General features: G+C 45.3%; 1 protein-coding gene and 1 long non-coding RNA gene across 2 annotated transcripts in view; one reads left to right on the forward strand and one right to left on the reverse strand.

The window, feature by feature from the left end:
* LOC109556234 (uncharacterized) overlaps positions 1-16,842 on the reverse strand; it is a 38,586-nt gene extending 21,744 nt beyond the window's left edge. The window contains exon 1 of the long non-coding RNA XR_002180372.2: positions 15,951-16,842. This is a non-coding gene — a long non-coding RNA (uncharacterized lncRNA). The remainder of the gene's footprint in view (positions 1-15,950) is intronic.
* A 1,177-nt stretch (positions 16,843-18,019) lies between these two features.
* On the forward strand, positions 18,020-19,792 carry JUN (Jun proto-oncogene, AP-1 transcription factor subunit). Its single transcript, XM_070786455.1, has one exon. It carries the CDS (start codon positions 18,020-18,022, stop codon positions 19,025-19,027), a length of 1,008 nt encoding a protein of 335 aa, XP_070642556.1. The 3' UTR covers positions 19,028-19,792.
* Positions 19,793-20,927: the final 1,135 nt, after the last annotated feature.

The following is a 20,927-nucleotide window of genomic DNA, read 5'->3' on the forward strand; positions in this document are numbered from 1 at the left end:
AGGCTTGATATACTTTTTAAAGACAGAGTAGCGTTAGTTTCAGGGTCTAGTGACTATTCCCAAATGCTCCATGTGCTTGATTGTTCATGTTATGCAGAGAAACAAAATGAGAGGCCCTGGGCCCACTCAAGACGTTTAGGTTTCCATCCTATCTTGACCACTCAGGTAAGTGACAGCTGGGGGGTCTCCCTGTCCCCATGGGCTACCTGAAAGAATTTTGATTCCATAACCGTTTCCCAGCAACGTGAGACACATCCAATCAAGAATGACTGTAACTGGCAAAAGCAGCTGTTCATATGAGTTAAGAGGCACCTGCCTACCATAGGCACTAGAGCCTTCCAGGTCCAGGAGTCTGTGATTCTATGATTTAAGTTCTTTGGATTGCAAATGGCCACACAAGTTGCAGTGATGTATACACAGGGCCATTAAACACTCTCCGAATTATGCTCAGAATGTTACACCACGGGCAGCACAAGCCAACTGGTGTAAAGGTCTACCTGCCCTACTAGGCAACGAGTTCTCTGGTTAATTAAACGTCCATCTTAATATCACTGTGCTCATTATAATTGTAGATATGGAGTTTGTATTTTTAAGAAATGTATAAAGTGACTTCATAATATATTAAACACAACTTAAACTATCCCTGGTAAATATTCTTTTCCTCACTTTATTTTTTAACTAAGAAAGCAATGAATGTTGATGGTAGATTACTATACAGTGAATATTCACTTTCTCTTTCCAAACCTCTATGACTTTCCAGCCCCACCACTACTGGACTCGGCCATGTACTTGCTTCAGCTAATAGAATGTGGGCCCAAATGACATTAGGCCAGTTCCAAGCCTGGGCCTTCACAAGCTTCCCATGTGTCCATTTGCCCGCACCTCTATCAAGAGAAGGACAGACCCCTGGCAGATTCTGCTTCTCCAGGATGGGTTCTAAGATGAGGCATATGGAACAGACCTGAACTTGACCCTCAGCACTGCTTCTCCAGGTTGCACCTGAGCACACACGACACGGCACTAATGTCAGCGGTTCCAGGAAAAGTCATCATCAATACTTAGAAACCTGCAGGGGAGGCAGACGCAGTGGGAGGAAAGCAAGCCAGGCAGGACCTTCAAAGGCTATGCTGACTAGCTGACTGCAGACGCGTAAGCAGAAAACAAAATACTTTGCACTCATGTGTTACTGTGGTTTCTTTCACCACAAAAGTTGATTAATCCACATATGGTGATCAGTAAAAATGTACAGAAATCATTTACTTTTAAAAGTAAATAAAATCTCTCTCATCCCACCCCCAAGTAAGATAGCTAACAAAAACCATTCATTCTATTAATAATGTTCTACTCCTTTTTCTGGGTTTTGCAAGGATTAAATGAGCAAATGCATGTAAAAAGCACTTAGCACAGGATAGGCATATGATGTAGGCATTCCTTAAACATTCTCTGCTTTTATTAATATTCTCATGTAAACAAATACGCTCAGATATAGGGTTTTTAATTTATGCACAAATGAGACCAAGTTATACTGTATAACTTGCTTTCTGTAACACTATATTATGGGCTTTTCTCCAGGTCAACTCATTTTTTTAAGGGCAACTACCCATTTTTTACAATGGCTATACAATATTCCACAGTTTGAATAATTTTTTACTTATTTCTATTTTAAAGATACAGAAGCTAAGATTCAGATAGCTAAGAAGGTGTCTGTCAAAACACTGGCTGCTCTTCCTCATCAGCCTGTGACACGCTATGACCACTCAGAGAGGAAGTGACTGTGGGCAAGGCTTTAAGAACTACCCTGGTAGCACCTCTCCCTTCCCTGTGACACAAACCAGCAATATCTCATCCAGGAGCCACTTCTTCACCTAGGGTCTCTAAATAAACAGCTAAGCCCTAAATGAGGATGGATAGGTAACACGCACATCAATTAAACTCATGCTGTTTCAAGCTTCTGAGATTTGGGGAGGGGGATTGTTTGTTGCCACAATATAATTTAGACAATGTTAATACAGTGTTTCAAGACTTTCATGAGGTACCATTTCACGCCAGTCAGAATGGCTGCAATCCAAAAGTCTACAAGCAATAAATGCTGGAGAGGGTGTGGAGAAAAGGGAACCCTCTTACACTGTTGGTGGGAATGAAAACTAGTACAGCCACTATGGAGAACAATGTGGAGATTCCTTAGAAAACTGGGACTAGAACTGCCTTATGATCCAGCAATCCCACTGTGGGCATACACACCAAGGAAACCAGAATTGAAAGAGACACGTGTACCCCAGTGTTCATCGCAGCACTCTTTATAATAGCCAGGACACGGAAGCAACCTAGATATCCATCAGCAGATGAATGGATAAGAAAGCTGTGGTACATATACACAATGGAGTATTACTCAGCCATTAAAAAGAATATATTTGAATCAGTTCTAATGAGGTGGATGAAACTGGAGCCTATTATACAGAGTGAAGTAAGCCAGAAAGAAAAACACCAATACAGTATACTAACGCATATATATGGAATTTAGAAAGATGGTAACAATAACCCTGTATATGAGACAGCAAAAGAGACACTGATGTATAGAACAGTCTGTTGGACTCTGTGGGAGAGGGAGAGGGTGGGATGATTTGGGAGAATGGCATTGAAATATGTATAATATCATATATGAAACGAGTTGCCAGTCCAGGTTCGATGCACAATACTGGATGCTTGGGGCTGGTGCACTGGGACAACCCAGAGGGATGGTATGGGGAGGGAGGAGGGAGGAGGGTTCAGGATGGGGAACACATGTATACCTGTGGCAGATTCATTTTGATATATGGCAAAACCAATACAATATTGTAAAGTTAAATAAAATAAAATTTAAAAAAAGAAGAAAAAAAAAAGACTTTCAAATGTTTGGATGTTCACTGTCACTGGTTTGACCAAGCAGCAACATGCTAGCCAATCAAGATGTGGGTTGATGGGATAATAAGAAACTATTTCCTCCCTAACTTCATTCTTTAAAATTATCCATAGCCCTCTCCCCTGCTGCCAAATCACTATGCAAAGGACATGAGAGCATCACAGAAATGAGAGGTCTAATGACATAGTCCAGTAGGTGGAGAAGCATTTTTTGCATGTGGCAAGCCTCTTATGTCAGTCAGGATCATGAGACTGTGGATTCAATTTCTCCAAGTTGCAAACAACATACATAAGAACATGCAACATGGCACTAATGTCAGTAGTTCCACGAAAAGCCATCCTCAGTACTTAGATAATAGCCAGGGAGGCAGACGAAATGGAGATGAAGTAGAATGAATGGGACCGGAGGAAAGCCAATTCTAGCACCACTGCGCATCAGTTCTGGACCTCACCTTGCTCAGACAACCACTCTGAGGATCCGATGATGTACAGCAGGTGCAATCACAACTGAGGAGAAAATACACTCTTGAGTTTCAAAATTCCTAATGTAACATATGTTTACTGTATACAGTTTTAAAACAAACAGTTAAACATAAGGGGAAAAATAGAAATTACTCAAATATCACAAATGTTGACATCTTGATGGTAAATCAGCCATATTTTCTTCTAGGTAAATGCATACACTGTCCACACAATTGCACTTATTTCACTTCCTAGCAAGGTAATGCTCAAACTCCTTAAAGCTGGGCTTCAACAGTATGTGAAGAAAGAACTTCCAGATGTACAAGCTGGACTTAGAAAAGTCAGAGGAACCAGAGATCAAATTGCCAATATCTGCTGGATCATAGAAAAAGCAAGGGAATTCCAGAAAAACATCTATTTCTGTTTCACTGACTATGCTAAAGCCTTTGACTGTGTGGATCACAACTGGTAGAAAATTCTTAAAGAGATGGGAATACCAGATCACCTTACCCTCCTCCTGAGAAACCTGTATGCAGGTTAAGAAGCAACAGTTAGAAATGGACATGGAAAAACGGACTGGTTCAAAATTGGAAAAGGAGTATGTCAAGGCTGTATACTGTCACCCTGCTTATTTAACTTATATGAAGAGTACCTCATGCAAGATGCTGAGCTGGATGAAGCACAAGCTGGAATTAAGATTTCTGGGAGAAATATCAATAACCTCAGATATGCAGATGACACCACCCTAATGACAGAAAGCAAAGACAACGAAAGAGCCTCTTAATGAGAGTGAAAGAGGAGAGTGGAAAAAGCTGGCTTAAAACTCAGCATTCAAAAAACGAAGATCATGGCATTGAGTCCCATCACTTCATGGGAAATAGATGGGGAAACAATGGAAACAGTGACAGACTTTATTTTCTTGGGCCCCAAAATCATTGCGGATGGTGATTGCAGCCATGAAATTAAAAGATGCTTGCTCCTTGGAAGAAAAGCTATGACAAATCTAGACAGCACATTAAAAAGCAGGGATATCACTTTGCCAGCAAAAGGTTCATATAGTCAAAGCTGTGGTTTTTCCAGTAGTCACGTATGGAAGTAGAATTGGACCATAAAGAAGGCACAGTGCTGAAGAATTGATGCTTTTGAACTGTGGTGCTAGAGAAGACTCTTGAGAGTCCCTTGGACAGCAAGGAGATCAAATCAGTCAGTCCTAAAGGAAATCAACCCTGAATATTCATTGGAAGGACTGATGCTGAAGCTGAAGCTCCAATCCTTTGGCCACCTGATGTGAACAGCCGATTCATTGGAAAAGACCCTGATGCTGGAAAAGATTGAGGGCAGGAAGAGAAGGGGGGCAAAAGACGATGAGATGGTTGGATGCCATCACTGAATCAATGGACATGGGTTTGAGCAAACTCTAGGAGATAGTGAAGGACAAGGAAGCCTGCTGTGCTGCAGTCCATGGAGTCACAACGAGTCCGAAAGGATTTAATGACTGAACAACAACAAAATGCATACATATAAAGTACCAGGTCTTCCACATGCATTTATCAAGTATGTGCATACATAAATTAAGAGTTCCTCCTCTCATGCTCATCTTCTCCATGCTTCCTTTTCACCTTACCTTATGGTCCCTCCAAACACACCCCCATCTTCAAGCCTGTATCTAGGCCTTTGTACGTGCATTTGCTCTTCCTAGAATACTCTTCCTGTCTCCACTGTCTCCTCTTCTTCTGGCTAATCCTACTCATCCTCGTGGTCTCAACATATTCACTACCTTGCTGCTGCTGCTGCTAAGACGCTTCAGCCATGTCAGACTATGCGACCCCATAGATGGCAGCCCACCAGGTTCCCCCGTCCCTGGGATTCTCCAGGCCAGAACACTGGAGTGGGTTGCCATTTCCTTCTCCATTCACTACCTTAATAGAGGACAATTCTCTGACTGCCACCGCTGCAGATGTCCCTTCTATGTGCATCCTAGAAGATCCTGTCCTTCTTTCTCACAGCACTGTCATGCTCAACTAGTCTTGCCTCTTTATTTCTATTTTCCTTGCTATACCCCAATTTATGGGCAGGTACCGTGGCTTTTGTTCACCAATATTTCCCAGTGGCTAGCTCATAGTGGACTCTCAAAAACTGTTGAATAATGAATAACATTTAATAATTCGTGCTACCTGTACTTTTTCTGAAATCCCCAAAGCACCTGGAATTGCTCAATAAATACCCACCGAAAGATTAAATATATAAGAGACAAAGCAACATGTCTCATTAAATTTATAAATCAGTTGGGAAGAAAACATGAGCAAAAAGAAAGCATCAGTGTGTAATTAACTGCGATGTCTTTTACTTCTGCTTCCTCCACTGATTCTCTTTAAACAAGAAAGGGTGAAATAAAATCCCTAACTTCAGTTCCACGTTTCTTCTCTCTTGGAAGGCATCTTACAGCACAAGTTGGAATAAGAAGACACTAGCAGCTTTAACATATATACTCCAAAAATCTCAGAGTTTCAACACTAAAGTTGATTTCTCATTCAGGTAAAGTCCAGTGCAAAAAAAAAAAAAAAACTTAGCCAGTGGGCAATTAATCTTCCACGTGGTCATTCAAGATCCAGGCTCCTTTGCCTATGGTCTGCCCTTCTCCTCGAACCTGACATTGAACCATAAGATGGGGAGAGATGGTTTTATGAGCCAGGTCTGTAAGTGGCACACATCACATTCACCTCTTTTGCACTGGTTTAAGCTCAGCCACGTGGCCACACCTAATTACACAGGAGGCTGGGAAATGTGGCTGGGCTGTATGCTCAGGAGGAAAGGAAAAGGAGTTTTAGAAAAACTTTGTAGTTCTTCTTCCACAAATAGTAAGGGACTATCTAGTCTTTTAAGATTTAACTTTATTTTTTAAATTTATTTGGCTGGGCTATGTCTTAGTTACAGTATGTGGGATCTAGTGTCCTGACCAGGGATTGAATCCAGGTCCGCAGCATTAGGAGTTCAGAGTCTTAACTGCTGGACCACCAGGGAATTCCCAGGAGTATTCAGTCGTAAGTGATCCCAAGTACAGGTAATTTTGACTTATAGACATTAAAAACACTTGTTTTGATAGAAGAATGTCCATATAACTAATATTTGACATGAGAAAATATCATCTCAGGTTTTCACATTTTGAAAGGAAAAAAAACAGGGTGGCCAGTTCCAGAACTGAGAAACAAAGCCACTAATACTGGCGACCACTCCCAAATTCTAAAAGAGAATATTTTAAAAGGTTTTTATAAATTTTGAAAATAAATAAGTGTAACTTGAATACTATAGGCTACTAAAAGATCATTAGGAATTATCATACACTAAACCAGTATTGCCAACATCTGCTGGATCATTGAAAAAGCAAGAGAGTTCCAGAAAAACTTCTATTTCTGCTTTATTGACTATGCCAAAGCCTTTGACTGTGTGGATCACAATAAACTGTGGAAAATTCTTCAACAGATGGGAATACCAGACCACCTGACCTGTCTCTTGAGAAACCAGTATGCAGGTCAGGAAGAAACAGTTAGAACTGGACATGGAACAACAGATTGGTTTCAAATAGGAAAAGGAGTATGTCAAGGCTGTATATTGTCACCCTGCTTATTTAACTTCTATGCAGAGTACATCATGAGAAACGCTGGGCTGGAAGAAGCACAAGCTGGAATCAAGATTGCCGGGAGAAATATCAATAACCTCAGATATGCAAATGACACCACCCTTATGGCAGAAAGTGAAGAGGAACTAAAAAGCCTCTTGATGAGAGTGAAAGAGGAGAGTGAAAAAGCTGGCTTTTAGCTCAACATTCAGAAAACGAAGATCATGGCATCCGGTCCCATCACTTCATGGAAATCGATAGGGAAACAGTGGAAACAGTGGCTGACTTTATTTTGGGGGGCTCCAAAATCACTGCAGATGATAACTGCAGCCATGAAATTAAAAGACGCTTACTCCTTGGAAGGAAAGTTAAGACCAACCTAGACAGCATATTAAAAAGCAGAGACATTACTTTGTTAACAAATGTCCATCTAGTCAAGGCTATGGTTTTTCCAGTGGTCATGTATGGATGTGAGAGTTGGACTATAAAGAAAGCTGAGCACTGAAGAATTGATACTTTTGAACTGTGGTGTTGGAGAAGACTCTTGAGAGTCCCTTGGACTGCAAGATCTAACCAGTCCATCCTAAAGGAGACCAGTCCTGGGTGTTCATTGGAAGGACTGATGTTGAAGCTGAAACTCCAATACTTTAGCCACCTGATGCGAAGAGCTAGCTCATTTGAAAAGACTCTGATGCTGGGAAAGATTAAGGGCAGGAGGAGAAAGGGACAACAGAGGATGAGATGGTTGGATGGCATCACCGAATCAATGGACATGAGTCTGGATAGGCTCTGAGAGTTGGTGATGGACAGGGAGGTCTGGTGTGCTACGGTTCATGGGGTCGCCAAGAGTCGGACACGACTGAGCGAATGAACTGAACTGAAACCAGTACTGAGTCTGGTACATAGTAAGCAGTAAGTATGTATTGAGTAGATGATTTTTCCATTCTACTTTAAAAGCAACTGTCACATTGATAAACAGCTATAACTTCAGAAAGTTCTTCCTTAATTGCAGCATAGTTTTCCTCTGTAACTTCTAGTCATTATTCTCGCTCTGATCTCAAAACCTACAGAAGTTAACTCCCCCATGTGATGGCTGCACAACTATTTGGAGACTTCTCTACATGGTCTCAAGGTCTTTTATTCCTCCCCCTGGGTATATATTCCCAGTTCCTTTAATTCTTCTCCACTGGACATATATTTGAGCTGCTTACCATTTGGCTGACCTTCTCTGAGATCTCACGGATTGATCACAATTTTATGTCCACAAATGTTTCCAATGAGGTCCTATCAGCAGTATTCAGTAGGCTTATCAGCCCCAGCTCTGAGGATCCCTAGAATGATTTAAGCAAAGATGATGCTTTCAAAGGGATTCCTGCATTGAGGAAAGGGCAGGACTTGGAAGGTGGCTTTAAGGGCCCTTGTTACTTTATGATCCCTTAAGTTTGTAGATATTCTCAAAGACAGAAATATAGATCAATGGAACAAAATAGAAAGCCGAGAGATAAATCCATGCACCTATGGACACCTTATCTTTGACAAAAGAGGCAAAAATTTACAATGGAGAAAAGACAATATCTTTAACAGGTGGTACTGGGAAAACTGGTCAACCACCTGTAAAAGAATGAAACTAGAACACTTTCTAACACCACATACAAAAATAAACTCAAAATGGATCAAAGATCTAAACATAAGACCAGAAACTATAAAACTCCTAGAGGAAAACATAGGCAAACACTCTCTGACATAAATCACAGCAAGATCCTCTATGACCCACCTGCCAGAGTAATGGAAATAAAAGCAAAAATAAGCAAATGGGACCTAATTAAACTTAAAAGCTTTTGCACAACGAAGGAAACTATAAGCAAGATGAAAAGACAGCCTTCATAATGGGATAAAATAATAGCAAACGAAACTAATGAAGAATTAATCTCCAAAATATACAAGCAGCTCATGCCACTCAATACCAGAAAAATAAACAACCAAATCAAATAATGGGCCAAAGAACTAAACAGACATTTCTTCAAAGAAGACATTCAGATGGCTAACAAACACATGAAAAAGATGCTCAACATCACTCATTGTCAGAGAAATGCAAATCAAAATGACAATGAGGTACCATCTCACACCAGTCAGAATGGCTGCTCTCAAAAAGTCTACAAGCAATAAATGCTGGAGAGGGTGTGGAGAAAAGGGAACCCTCTTACACTGTTGGTGGGAATGCAAACTAGTACAGCCACTATGGAGAACAGTGTGGAGATTCCTTAAAAAACTGGAAATAGAACTGCCTTACGACCCAGCAATCCCACTGCTGGGCATATACACTGAGGAAACCAGAATTGAAAGAGACATGTGTACCCCAATGTTCATCGCAGCACTGTTTACAATAGCTAGGGCATGGAAGTAACTTAGATGTCCATTGGCAGATGAATGGATAAGAAAGCTGTGGTACATATACACAATGGAATATTACTCAGCTATTAAAAAGAACACATTTGAATCAGTTCTAATGAGGTGGATGAAACTGCAGCCTATTATACAGAGTGAAGTAAGTCAGAAAGAAAAACACCAATACAGTATATTAATGCATATATATGGAATTTAGAAAGATGGTAATGACGCCCCTATACACAAGACAGCAAAAGAGACACAGATAAAAAGAACAGACTTTTAGACTCTGTGGAAGAAGGCAAGGGTGGGATGATTTGAGAGAATAGCATTGAAACATGTATATTACCTTATGTGAAATAGAAGATCAGTCCAAGTTCAATGCATGAAACAAGGCACTCAAAGCTGGTGCACTGGGACAACCCAGAGGGATGGGGTGGGGAGGGAGGTGGGAAGTGGGTTCAGGATGGGGAACACATGTACATCTGTGGCTGATTCATGTCAGTGTATGGCAAAAACCACAATATTGTAAAGTAATTAGTCTCCAATTAAAATAAATTAATTAAAAAAAAGTTTGTAGGTGTTCTGAGTGCTGAAAACACATCACAGTCAGGGGGATGGTGTGTACAACAGCGTGCTCATCCCAGCCACTTTTCTCTCTTCTCAGAATGGACTTGTCTACAGGATGCACACAGTCAATGTCCATTTAGAAAAGATCTGCAATGCAGGAGACCTGGTTTCGATCCCTGGTTTCGGAAGATTCCCTGGAGAAAGGAAAGGCTACCCAGTCCAGTATTCTGGCCTGGAGAATTCATGGACTGTATAGTCCATGGGGTTGCAAAAAGTCAGACACAACTGAGCCACTTTTAATTTCACCTTTGCTTTGCAACTTCCTGCCTTTGCCAGAGAGCAGTGGGTAAGTTTAATTAAGGGTGAAACATGAGGAAATCCATTACGTCTGCCATGCCCTCCAATCCAGCCCATATCAGCTATCAAGTGGACATTGCAATCCCCATTCATCTGATTCCTGTATCTAACTTTCAGCTGGTTCTGAACTTGGGAGAGAAAGAAAGAGGTGTGATTTATCACACTCCTGAACTTCTATAAAAAACATAGAGACTTATGAAAAAGCATAAGAGAGGGACCTAATTTAGATGGGCATGGGTGTTGGGGTATAGTATGAAAGAAAGCCTCTTTAAGTGTCATTTAAGCTAACCTCTAAAGAAATAGAAATTGACTCAGGAACAGGGAAGAGGTGGAGGGTGCATATAAAGGTTCTTAGACAAGAAACAGTCTGTCTTGTTTGAGGAACTGAAGAAGTCCAGTGTAGGAGTTATTAGGACTGAAACTTTTAGCTCACTGCCTTCCAGGCAAATAGGATTGCATTTCCTGGTCCGCTTGTGACTAGACTTGTTTTAGCCAATGAATTGTAAGAAGTGTCATGTGACATCCCCTGGAAAATGTACCTAACTGCCTGGCTAAAGCCCTTTAGGGAGCCTGATAGGCTACAGTCCAAGGGGTCACAAAGAGTCAGACATGACTGAGCGACTAACACACACAAAGTCCTTCAAAGCTCCCTTTCCCTCTATCTACCATGAGATCTATAATGTTCCTGAAAGTACCTCCTCCATCAGACTGGATCCCAGAGGAAGGCAAAATGATCAGAGTTCCTGACAACCCTTGACAGATGTGGAACAGAAAGAAGAAATATGACTTTTTTGTCACTAAGATCTGGAGTTGTTTTTTACTGGAGCATTACTAGGCTATCTTGACTGATACAATCATAGCCAGTGTAGCTGCAGAATAGTGAGGGGATAGGTACAAGTTATTTCAGGCTGGTGAGGTAGGACAGCTCAGATCATGTAGGATCTTATAGGCAAAGTAAAGAATCTGGATTTTATCCCAAGTCCAATAGCATGTGCTTAGGGAGGGTTCAGTGGGGGAATTTGACATGTTCCAAATTTTATGTATTAAAACAAGTTACTGTTGCTATTTGACTAGTAAAATACCCCCTTAATCCCAGTATGTGTGTATTAGTGTTAGCCACTCAGTCATGTCCAACTCTTTGCGACCCCATGGACTATAGCCTGCCAGGCTCCTCTGTCTATGGGATTCTCCGGGCAAGAATACTGGAGTGGGTTGCCATTCCCTTCTCCAGAGGATCTTCCCAACCCAGGGATCAAACCCGAGTCTTCTGCGTTGCAAGCAGAGTCTTTACTGACTAAGACACCAAATACCAGTATAGAAAAGACTGTTTTTAAGAAAACCATCAATAAGCGTTTACTGAGCACCTTCTCTCCTTCCATGTGCCAGACCCTGCATTAAGCATTGGAAACACAAAAAAGTGAGTTAGACACAGTTCCTGTATTTGGAGTCAGGGTTGTAAGCAGAATACGTGAGGTACATTCGCAGCTTCAGGTGTGTACCGAGTGAGGCGAGCCAAAGAAGATAATAACTATTTGAGGGTGGAAGCAAGTTTCAGAGGGAGCAATTATTTAAGCAGGGTCTTGAAGGATGAGTAGGAGTTGGCCAGATAGCATTTTGATTAAGGATATTTTATAATAAATGAAATTTAATACATGGAAAAATAATAATAAATGGAATAAATATAATAAATGGAAAACCAGGAAAATGCTTAGGGTAGCTGAGACTATGGAATGGGAGGAATGTGTAGTGTAGGGTGTGGTAGACTGTATTACTATTTGCAAATACTTGCTGCCCCTCCCCACAGACAACAGGCTTGGCCACGTGAACTGCTTGCAGCAGAAGCTTTAAAGCACCATGTTCTTCTCTCTCTGCCGTGACAATCAGCAATGTTTCCGAAAAGGTCCCAGAGCAAAGATGATGTATGTGAAGCAGAGACATGGCCAGCCCATTATGGGCATGCAGCAGGAGTGAGGAATAATTCTGTGGTTGTCATTGGGTCAGATTTTTGCATCGCTACTATAGCATAGCCTGGCCTATACAAACGCGTGCATTTCCAGCTCTTAAATTCCAAGCACATAGTAGGATTGCACTTTCCCGAACCTTTTAAGTAAGACTAGGTCACATGACTAGTTTTTAACCAACACTATATGAACACAAGTAACATATGTCATTTCTTGGAGGCAACTTTTAAAGCCAATACAAATTCAACTTGCTTTCTTTCTCCTGTTAAGGTGACTGGGTGATTGTAGAAGCACACGTTTCAAGATGAAACCTTCAGACTCTCTTTGAGTGAGTATATTGAGAAAAGCCCCTCTGACCTTGAACAAGTAGTATGAGCAAGAAATAAAAGTGTTTTGTTAAGCCACTGAGATATTAGGGTTATTATGGTGGCAAATCTAGCCTATCCTGACAGACATAAAGACTGGCACCTAGACGTAGGGTAATGTAATAACAACAATAATTGAACTGTTTAGAGGGCAGTAATTAAGAACTCTGTTATCAGAAGGTAAAAGGATGGGGATCTATTTGGTGAACTGTGATAATCTAGAAGGCATATCATGAACCTAATGAACTAAAGGAAGAGGTTGTAAAACAAAATGTTAGTAGCATGTGTTGGTGGCTGTTGGATGCACTTAGAAACATTACAAAAACGAGGTGAGCGCAGAGAAGATTTGGCCAGTTTGTAGGCAGGAATGAGTGCAGGTAAACTATAAATTCAGAGATATGAAGGGTTAGAGGAAGGTATTGTTTCTCCATCTCAACTAGTAAAATATAAAATGAAGGAAGGTTTTCAGCAAGAAAAGGCCAATGAAAAACAGCCTCGAAGTATGGCTAAAGTTAAAGGTATGGCCTCAAACCTATTGTTAAAACTTCTGGATAAATTAAGATGTTACTCAGCATATCTTTCAATTAGAGAAAGGGGCTCTGGAAAAAGAAGAAAAAGTAAGACTCTCCCACCTAAACCCAACAAGCCCAAAGCACTCAAAACCAAGTCAGCAGAGAGGGAGACAGAAAGACAGAGAAACAGAGAGAGAATATGAGAATGAGATGAATGAGATAGATATTAGCAGCCACAACAGCAAGAAAGCAAAGAAACATGGGAACCATGGATGCTTGTCTAGAAAAGAACTGGCTGCAGCTACTGGCACGTAGAAAGCCTGGAATCAAATAGATAAGAAATGTACATTATGGGGAGAGCTACACTGCCAGAAGAATATCAGCCTGGATTAAAGGAGATTGTATTCCCCCACGTCTATCCCTATTTTTAAAAGCTGATTTTAAAACCTATTCCCTATGCCTGCTTTATATGTAGAGAAGGAAGAGTCTCTTAGAGTACAAGGCCAGGGGTCACAGAAAGCAATGGCCAGGGCGGCTACACTTAGGGAGCAGAATCCAGGTCTGATCAGGGTGTTGGTTGAGGTGTGGGATGGGCAACATGTCTGCCCTGTGGATTAAAGTCCACAGTGGTGTCCCCTTCCTTCACTTTGGTTTATCCATTGCAGTTATCCTGTCTGTCCCACTGTTACACCCTGAGGGTGTGCTGGGCAGACATCTTGCCTTTGGATGAATAGGCACACCTGGAGCCAATATAGAGTCTACTACGTATCACCCACTACCTGGAAAGTGAGCTCGATATACTGTGACTAGATGGGTCTTCAGGGTCAACGCCCTTGAGAGTGTGAGGGAATTCTGCCTGAGGGAGGACAGTAAGCCAAACATTTGGTGAACAGAAAGGGAGACTGTTCGAATCATTAGTGTTGTTCCCCAAATATTCCTGGCTCTCTTCCTTCAAGACACTTGGCAGGATTACAGAGCTTTAAAGTCAGGCAAGGCCACGTGACTGGCTCTGGCCAAGGATGCGTGAGCAGGAGTGCAGTGTGTCATTTCCAGGTGGATGCTCTGAGAGCCAGTGAATGATCTGCTGCCTCCCCTCCACCCAGCCGAGACAGCAACAAGACGTATGCATCAAGATGAAGCCTTCTTCAGCCCAAGCCCATGGTGAATGAAACTCCCCTGCAGACTCACAACGGGGACATGGCATGAGAAGAAACAAACTTGCTGGGGTAAGCCACTGAGATGGTAGGGTTGTTTGTTGAGGCAACAGAACCCAGGCTTTCCTGATCCTAGGAGTGAGGGATGGGGCTAGAGAGCAGGAGCCAGGCTGTGAAAGGTCCCCCTCCCACACAAAGGCATCTGAACCCTCTCCTGGTTGTGAGGGGAAGCCAGTGAAGGCTTCCAAGCAAGGGCGTTAACATGAAAAGATCTGTTATTTTTTGGATGAAATATGCTATTTCTCAACATAAGAAGAAAATCAGCCTACTAAACCACATAAGGCAGAGAGGAACACACAGAACCCTTAGGCAAAAGATATATATTTATATAATGTCCTAAGTTTTGAAATTTCTAAATACAGGAGCTCTGAAAGGAGGCTTTGAAAGGAGCTACAGAGAACTGGGCAAGACAGTTTCTTCCATCGCACTATCTAAACACCGTTTCCTCTGCAGACAATCAGTACTTTACAAGAAAGTCTCCCATAGCAGAGAAGATATAAAAAGGGAATGTAACAAACATCTGAAGTCAATTTCCAGCTGCCTGTGTGACCTGAGCAGGATACTTAAAGTCTCTGGGCCTACTTCCTCATATATTAAATCTGGATAATAATATATGTAGCTCAAGATAGTTGTGGGGGAGAAACAGCATATATAAATTGCTCTGGTGAAGGCCTGGCTGATAGTAGGTGTTTATTATATGATATCCATTTTTATTACTGTTATCATTAAAATTATATATATATATAAAAAAAAAAAAACAGCATCTCCCTGATTACAAAAGAAAATGATTCAGGGCAACAATATAGAGGAAAATGTTCCTTCCTGGAGAAAAGTAACTGCATCTTGTCATCACTGTATTCCCCACCCCCACCGCACTGCCTGGCTCACAGGAGCCACTGTTTTCCCTGCTGCATGAGGGAATGAGGGGCAAGTAAAGGAAGTAAAGGAAAGCTGTCAAGATGTCCCTAACACCAGCTGCTGCTGGGCTGCTGAATCTCAACTCTCAAAGCCACAAATACCTTAAAGCTCCCGGCTATGCAAGCTCAGAAGCTGAAAAGCCAGAATTAGGACCTAGGGACATAAACTGCTGCAGGTCCAACGTCAAACCACGGTCCTGGAGAAAACCCTGGAAGGAGCTGAGTTCTGACCCTTTCCTCCCTCACCCTCCTCACAGGTTAAATCCACCTGTTCCTGCCAAGTCACACATCCTGGCTTTCCATGGACGCTCCGGGAAGCTCCGACCAAGGGCAGGGAAGGGGGCTGTTGGTGACCACCTCCTAGCCCTGGAGGCGATGACTCTACACTAACCCAGGCCTATGAGGTGGGTCTCACCAGCCCCACTTGCAGATGAAGAAACTCAGGGAAGTTCTCTGATTCGCTCCCTTCACACCGCGGCAGTGTTGGCCAGGAGAGAACCCACGATCCCAGACTTCGGTATTCTTTCCACCGTACACTTTCGTCCCTAAGGGGCGCGGGGTTGGGGGAGGAGAAAATAACAACCACTAAAAAGGAACCACTTACATGGGTCTAGCGCTTCCTAGAGGCTACGCAGGATATGGGCCCACCACCCGGCCGGGAGCGGAGAAATTTTAAATCTTTATTCTACTCACTCGCTGCGTGACTTTTGGCAAGTGTCTGCTGCTCTCGGACTTGTTTTCCCGGAAGCAAATCGGGGCGGGAGGAGTGGCGTGTGCGTGTGTGTGTTTGTGTGTACATGTGATGTGCGGTGTGTCTATGCATGTTGTGCGGGGGCGGGGAGTAGACTATCACCAGGGTTCCCCGAGTTTCGGATTCCCTAAACGCTCGTTCACAACTAGACGCGAGTTGCCCCCTAAATCCACCTCCTGTAAGAAACCTTTCCGAGGCAAAGATGCGAACGCCCGCACCCTTTCTCCCACGGTCCGGAGGGTGAGGTGGGGGTGCCGAGGGGACTTAGCCGAACACCCAGTTTCAAGCAATGCAAATCACTGGGCTTCCAGACATAGCCAGACAGTCGCTATTGAACTTGACCAGGAGACAAACTTCAGGGCATTCTCAACGTGGGGGGCCGACTCGCACGAACTGCCCCCAAAACCACTTTCACTCGCCCCCACAGGGGACTTAACAGAGCCACCTTAAGGGCGGTGCTCCCGCCCCCCGGAAGTGCGGGGGGGGGGCCAGGGGCCCGGGCGTTCAACCGGCCCGGCCCGCCCCGCGCGGCAGCCAAGTGCCCGCGGGTGACATGGAGCCCCCAAGTGGGGAAATACCACCCGCCCCGCGCCCTCAGCCCCAGACACCTGGCTCGGTTCCCCCGGCCCCCTGGGTCCTAGCATCCCTGGCATTCCGGTCCGAGCCCTAAACTTCAGCCCACTTCCCTCAGAGGCTGGGAGCGCCCGAGTCCGCCCGGCTCGCGGCAGCCACCGTCACTAGACAGTCAAACCCCAAGACGTCAGCCCACAATGCACCGGGCGGGCCGGGAAAGACGCGCCGGGGAGGGAGGGGGAAGAGAGGGGCGCGAGTCGCGCGGAGGGGGGTCGGGGGGGGGAAGGAGGAGAAAGAAGGGCCCAACTGTAGGAGGGCAGCGGAGCATTACCTCATCCCGTGAGCCTCCGCGGGCCCAGAGAAGAATCTTCTAGGGTGGGGTATCCATGGCGACGGGTGGGCCCGCCCCCCTGAGAGCTACGCGAGCCAATGGGAAGGCCTTGGGGTGACATCATGGGCTATTTTTAGGGGTTGACTGGTAGCAGATAAGTGTTGCGCTCCGGCTGGATAAGGGTTCAGAGTTGCACAGAGTGTGGCTGAAGCTACGAGGCGGGAGTGGAGGTGCGCGGACGCAGGCAGGCAGACAGGCACAGTCAGTCGGGAAGGACTGCAAATCCTATTCTCCAATTTATCTCCAACTGCCCGGAGCTAGCGTTTGTGGCTCCCGGCCTGGTGTTTTGGGGAGCGCCGGGAGAGCCCCTTCTCCAGCCGCCCCCAGGCGGAGAGCCCCGCTGCGCGGGCGCTGCTGACAGCGCGGAGAGCGGCTACTGTCCGCCCGGGGAAGTCCGGAGAGCGGCTGCAGCGGCAAGAACTTTTCCCGGCCAGGAAGACAGGAGACAAGTGGCCGCCGGGTCCCGGAACGAACTTTTGCAAACCTTGCCTCCGCCCGAAGCTGCCGCGGCGGCGGCGAAGAAAAAGAGGCGGCGGAGAGAGGAGGACGTGCGCTCCGCTTCGCTGGCACCGGTTGCTGAACTTGGGCGAGCGCGAGCCGCGACTGCCGGGCGCCCCCTCCCCCTCGCAGCGGAGGAGGGGACAGTCTTCCGAGTCGGGGCGGCGGACACCCGCCTCCGGCCGGCCACCGCGAAGTCCGCTCTCCCTCCTATCACCGGGAAGCGAGTTCGTCTGCGGGCTCTGAGGAACCGCTGCGCTCGAGAGAGCTCCGTGAGTGACCGCGACTTTTCAAAGCCGGGCGGCGCGCGCGAGCGGACAAGTAAGAGCGCGGGCGGCGCCTTAACCCTGCGATCCCCTGGACTGAGCTGGTGAGGAGGACGCCGGGGGCAGGGGCTGCCAGCCGGCGGGGGCGCGCGCTCTTCCAGAAACTTTCCTTGCTTACCGCCCGGGGAGGCGCGGGTGTCCCCCGCTTGCCAGCGCGCTGTTGCGGCCCCGAAACTTCTGCGCGCAGCTTAAACTAAGCCCACGCGAAGTGACGGACTGTTCTATGACTGCAAAGATGGAAACGACCTTCTACGACGATGCCCTCAACGCCTCGTTCCTCCAGTCTGAGAGCGGCGCCTACGGCTACAGTAACCCCAAGATTCTGAAGCAGAGCATGACCCTGAATCTGGCCGACCCGGTGGGCAGCCTGAAGCCGCACCTCCGGGCCAAGAACTCCGACCTCCTCACCTCTCCCGACGTGGGGCTGCTCAAGCTGGCGTCGCCCGAGCTGGAGCGCCTAATCATACAGTCCAGCAACGGGCATATCACCACCACGCCGACCCCTACCCAGTTCCTGTGCCCCAAGAACGTGACGGACGAGCAGGAGGGATTCGCCGAGGGCTTCGTGCGCGCCCTGGCCGAACTGCACAGCCAGAACACGCTGCCCAGCGTCACGTCGGCGGCGCAGCCGGTCAGCGGGGCGGGCCTGGTGGCCCCGGCGGTGGCCTCGGTGGCGGGCGGCAGCGGCAGCGGTGGCTTCAGCGCCAGCCTGCACAGCGAGCCGCCGGTCTACGCCAACCTCAGCAACTTCAACCCCGGCTCGCTGAGCAGCGGCGGCGGGGCGCCCTCCTACGGCGCGGCTGGCCTGGCCTTTCCCGCGCAGCCCCAGCAGCAGCAGCAGCAACCGCCGCAGCCGCCGCACCACCTGCCCCAGCAGATCCCCGTGCAGCACCCGCGGCTGCAGGCCCTGAAGGAGGAGCCGCAGACGGTGCCCGAGATGCCCGGGGAAACGCCGCCCCTGTCCCCCATCGACATGGAGTCCCAGGAGCGGATCAAGGCGGAGAGGAAGCGCATGAGGAACCGCATCGCTGCCTCCAAGTGCCGGAAAAGGAAGCTGGAGAGGATCGCGCGGCTGGAGGAAAAAGTGAAAACCTTGAAAGCGCAGAACTCGGAGCTGGCGTCCACGGCCAATATGCTCAGGGAACAGGTGGCCCAGCTTAAACAGAAAGTCATGAACCACGTTAACAGCGGGTGCCAACTCATGCTAACGCAGCAGTTGCAAACGTTTTGAGGCGAGACTGTCGGGGGCTGAGGGGCAACGGAGAAAAAATATAAATAACACAGACAGATTTGAGAACTTGACAAGTTGCGAGAGGGAAACAGAGAAAAAAAAAAAAAAAGTGTCCGAGGACTAAAGCCCAGGGTATCCAAGTTGGACTGGGTTGCGTCCTGACGGCGCCCCCAGTGTGCACGAGTAGGAAGGACTTGGCGCGCCCTCCCTTGGCGAGGAGCCAGGGAACGGCCGCTCGCGGGCTGCCCCGCTTTGCGGACGGGCTGTCCCCGCGCAAACAGAACGTTAGACTTTTCTTTAACATTGACCAAGAACTGCATGGACCTAACATTCGATCTCATTCAGTATTAAAGGGGTGGGGTGGGGGAGGGGGTTGCAAACTGCAATAGAGACTGTAGATCGCTTCAGTAGTACTCCTTAAGAACACAAAGGGGGTGGGGGAGGGGAAGCGGGAGGGAGGTTTGTGAGAGCGAGGCCCAGCCTGCAGATGAGCTCTTTCTGGCCTGCCTTCCATAACTGTGTATGTACATATATATATTTTTTAATTTGATGAAAGCTGATTACTGTCAATAAACAGCTTCATGCCTTTGTAAGTTATTTCATGTTTGTTTGTTTGGGTGTCCTGCCCAGCCTTGTTTGTAAATAAGAGATTTGGAGCACTCTGAGTTTACCATTTGTAATAAAGTATATAATTTTTTTATGTTTTGTTTCTGAAAATTCCAGAAAGGATATTTAAGAAAATACAATAAAATATTGAAAAAGTTACCCCTCCCCCAACCTCTTTTCTGCATTATCTATAGATTACTTGTGTAGGTGGAGTTGAAAGAGTTGAGTGTCAATTAAAATAACTGTGGGTGCTAGCAGGCCCTGAAAACTGTTGTCTGCTGGACAACAGTTCTTGAGAAAGAACTGCAGCTGATGCTGTCATCAAGTTATACTTTTCCCTCCCCAACAATCTACATAGAGTTGCTTACAAAGGATAGTGTAGCATTTCAGGAAGATGAGAGAAGGGAGGTTGTGGTGGAGAGGGACAGCCCACTGGGAAATCTAACATTTTAGTTTGGATTATATCAAGTGGCATGTGCTGTGACCATTTATAATGTTAGTAGAAATTTAAACAATAGATGCTTATTCTCAAAACAGGAACGGTGGCAGATTTTTTACAAAAGCTGTATCCTTCCAATTTGGAATCTTTAACAATTCCTAGATAAAAGAGATGGTCTTTGCTTATGAATATTTATAACAGCATTCTTGTCACAATAAACGTATTCAAATACCAATAACAGATCTTGATTTCCTTTCCCTTTTCTACTTTTTTTCTTCCCAAGCTCTCTTCTGAAGCTTTTCAGTTGCTGGGGTTAACATTACTGCCATCTGAAGTTATTTGGTAATTAAGAAGCAAAGAATTTAGGAAAAGTCAACACAGAAGTTGCAGTCTGGATGAAATGTTCTCCCTGCTTCATTCATTCTCTTTCTCTCTCTCTCCCCGCTCTACTTCTCTTTTCACTCACCCCTCCCTGAAATAAACACCTGTGCCTAGACAAATTACCAGTATAGCAGTTTACTGTTTCAAATTCTTCTATAGTCTCTTCATTCCTCTCTAAAATAACCTTGCTTAAATTATTATAGACTCTCAAAAGATGGTAATCTAGATACTATAAAAAGATCCACAAGAGAAAAAACATGAACATAAATGCAGCGATTGCTTATGTATTAATAAACCTTCACTCTGGGGAAATGGCAAACTTAAATTCTGTCTGCAGATAAAACTTAGGAGATCAATAAGGCAGAACTCAACAAGGGAACAATTTTTGCTTGGTTGCTTTTAATCCCAAGAGCCAGTGTGATTATCAAGCAGCACAAGCAATTTGATATCCAGGAATATTTCACAAACCACTAA

Source organism: Bos indicus, chromosome 3 (genome assembly GCF_029378745.1).
Source record: "Bos indicus isolate NIAB-ARS_2022 breed Sahiwal x Tharparkar chromosome 3, NIAB-ARS_B.indTharparkar_mat_pri_1.0, whole genome shotgun sequence".
NCBI lineage: Eukaryota > Metazoa > Chordata > Mammalia > Artiodactyla > Bovidae > Bos > Bos indicus.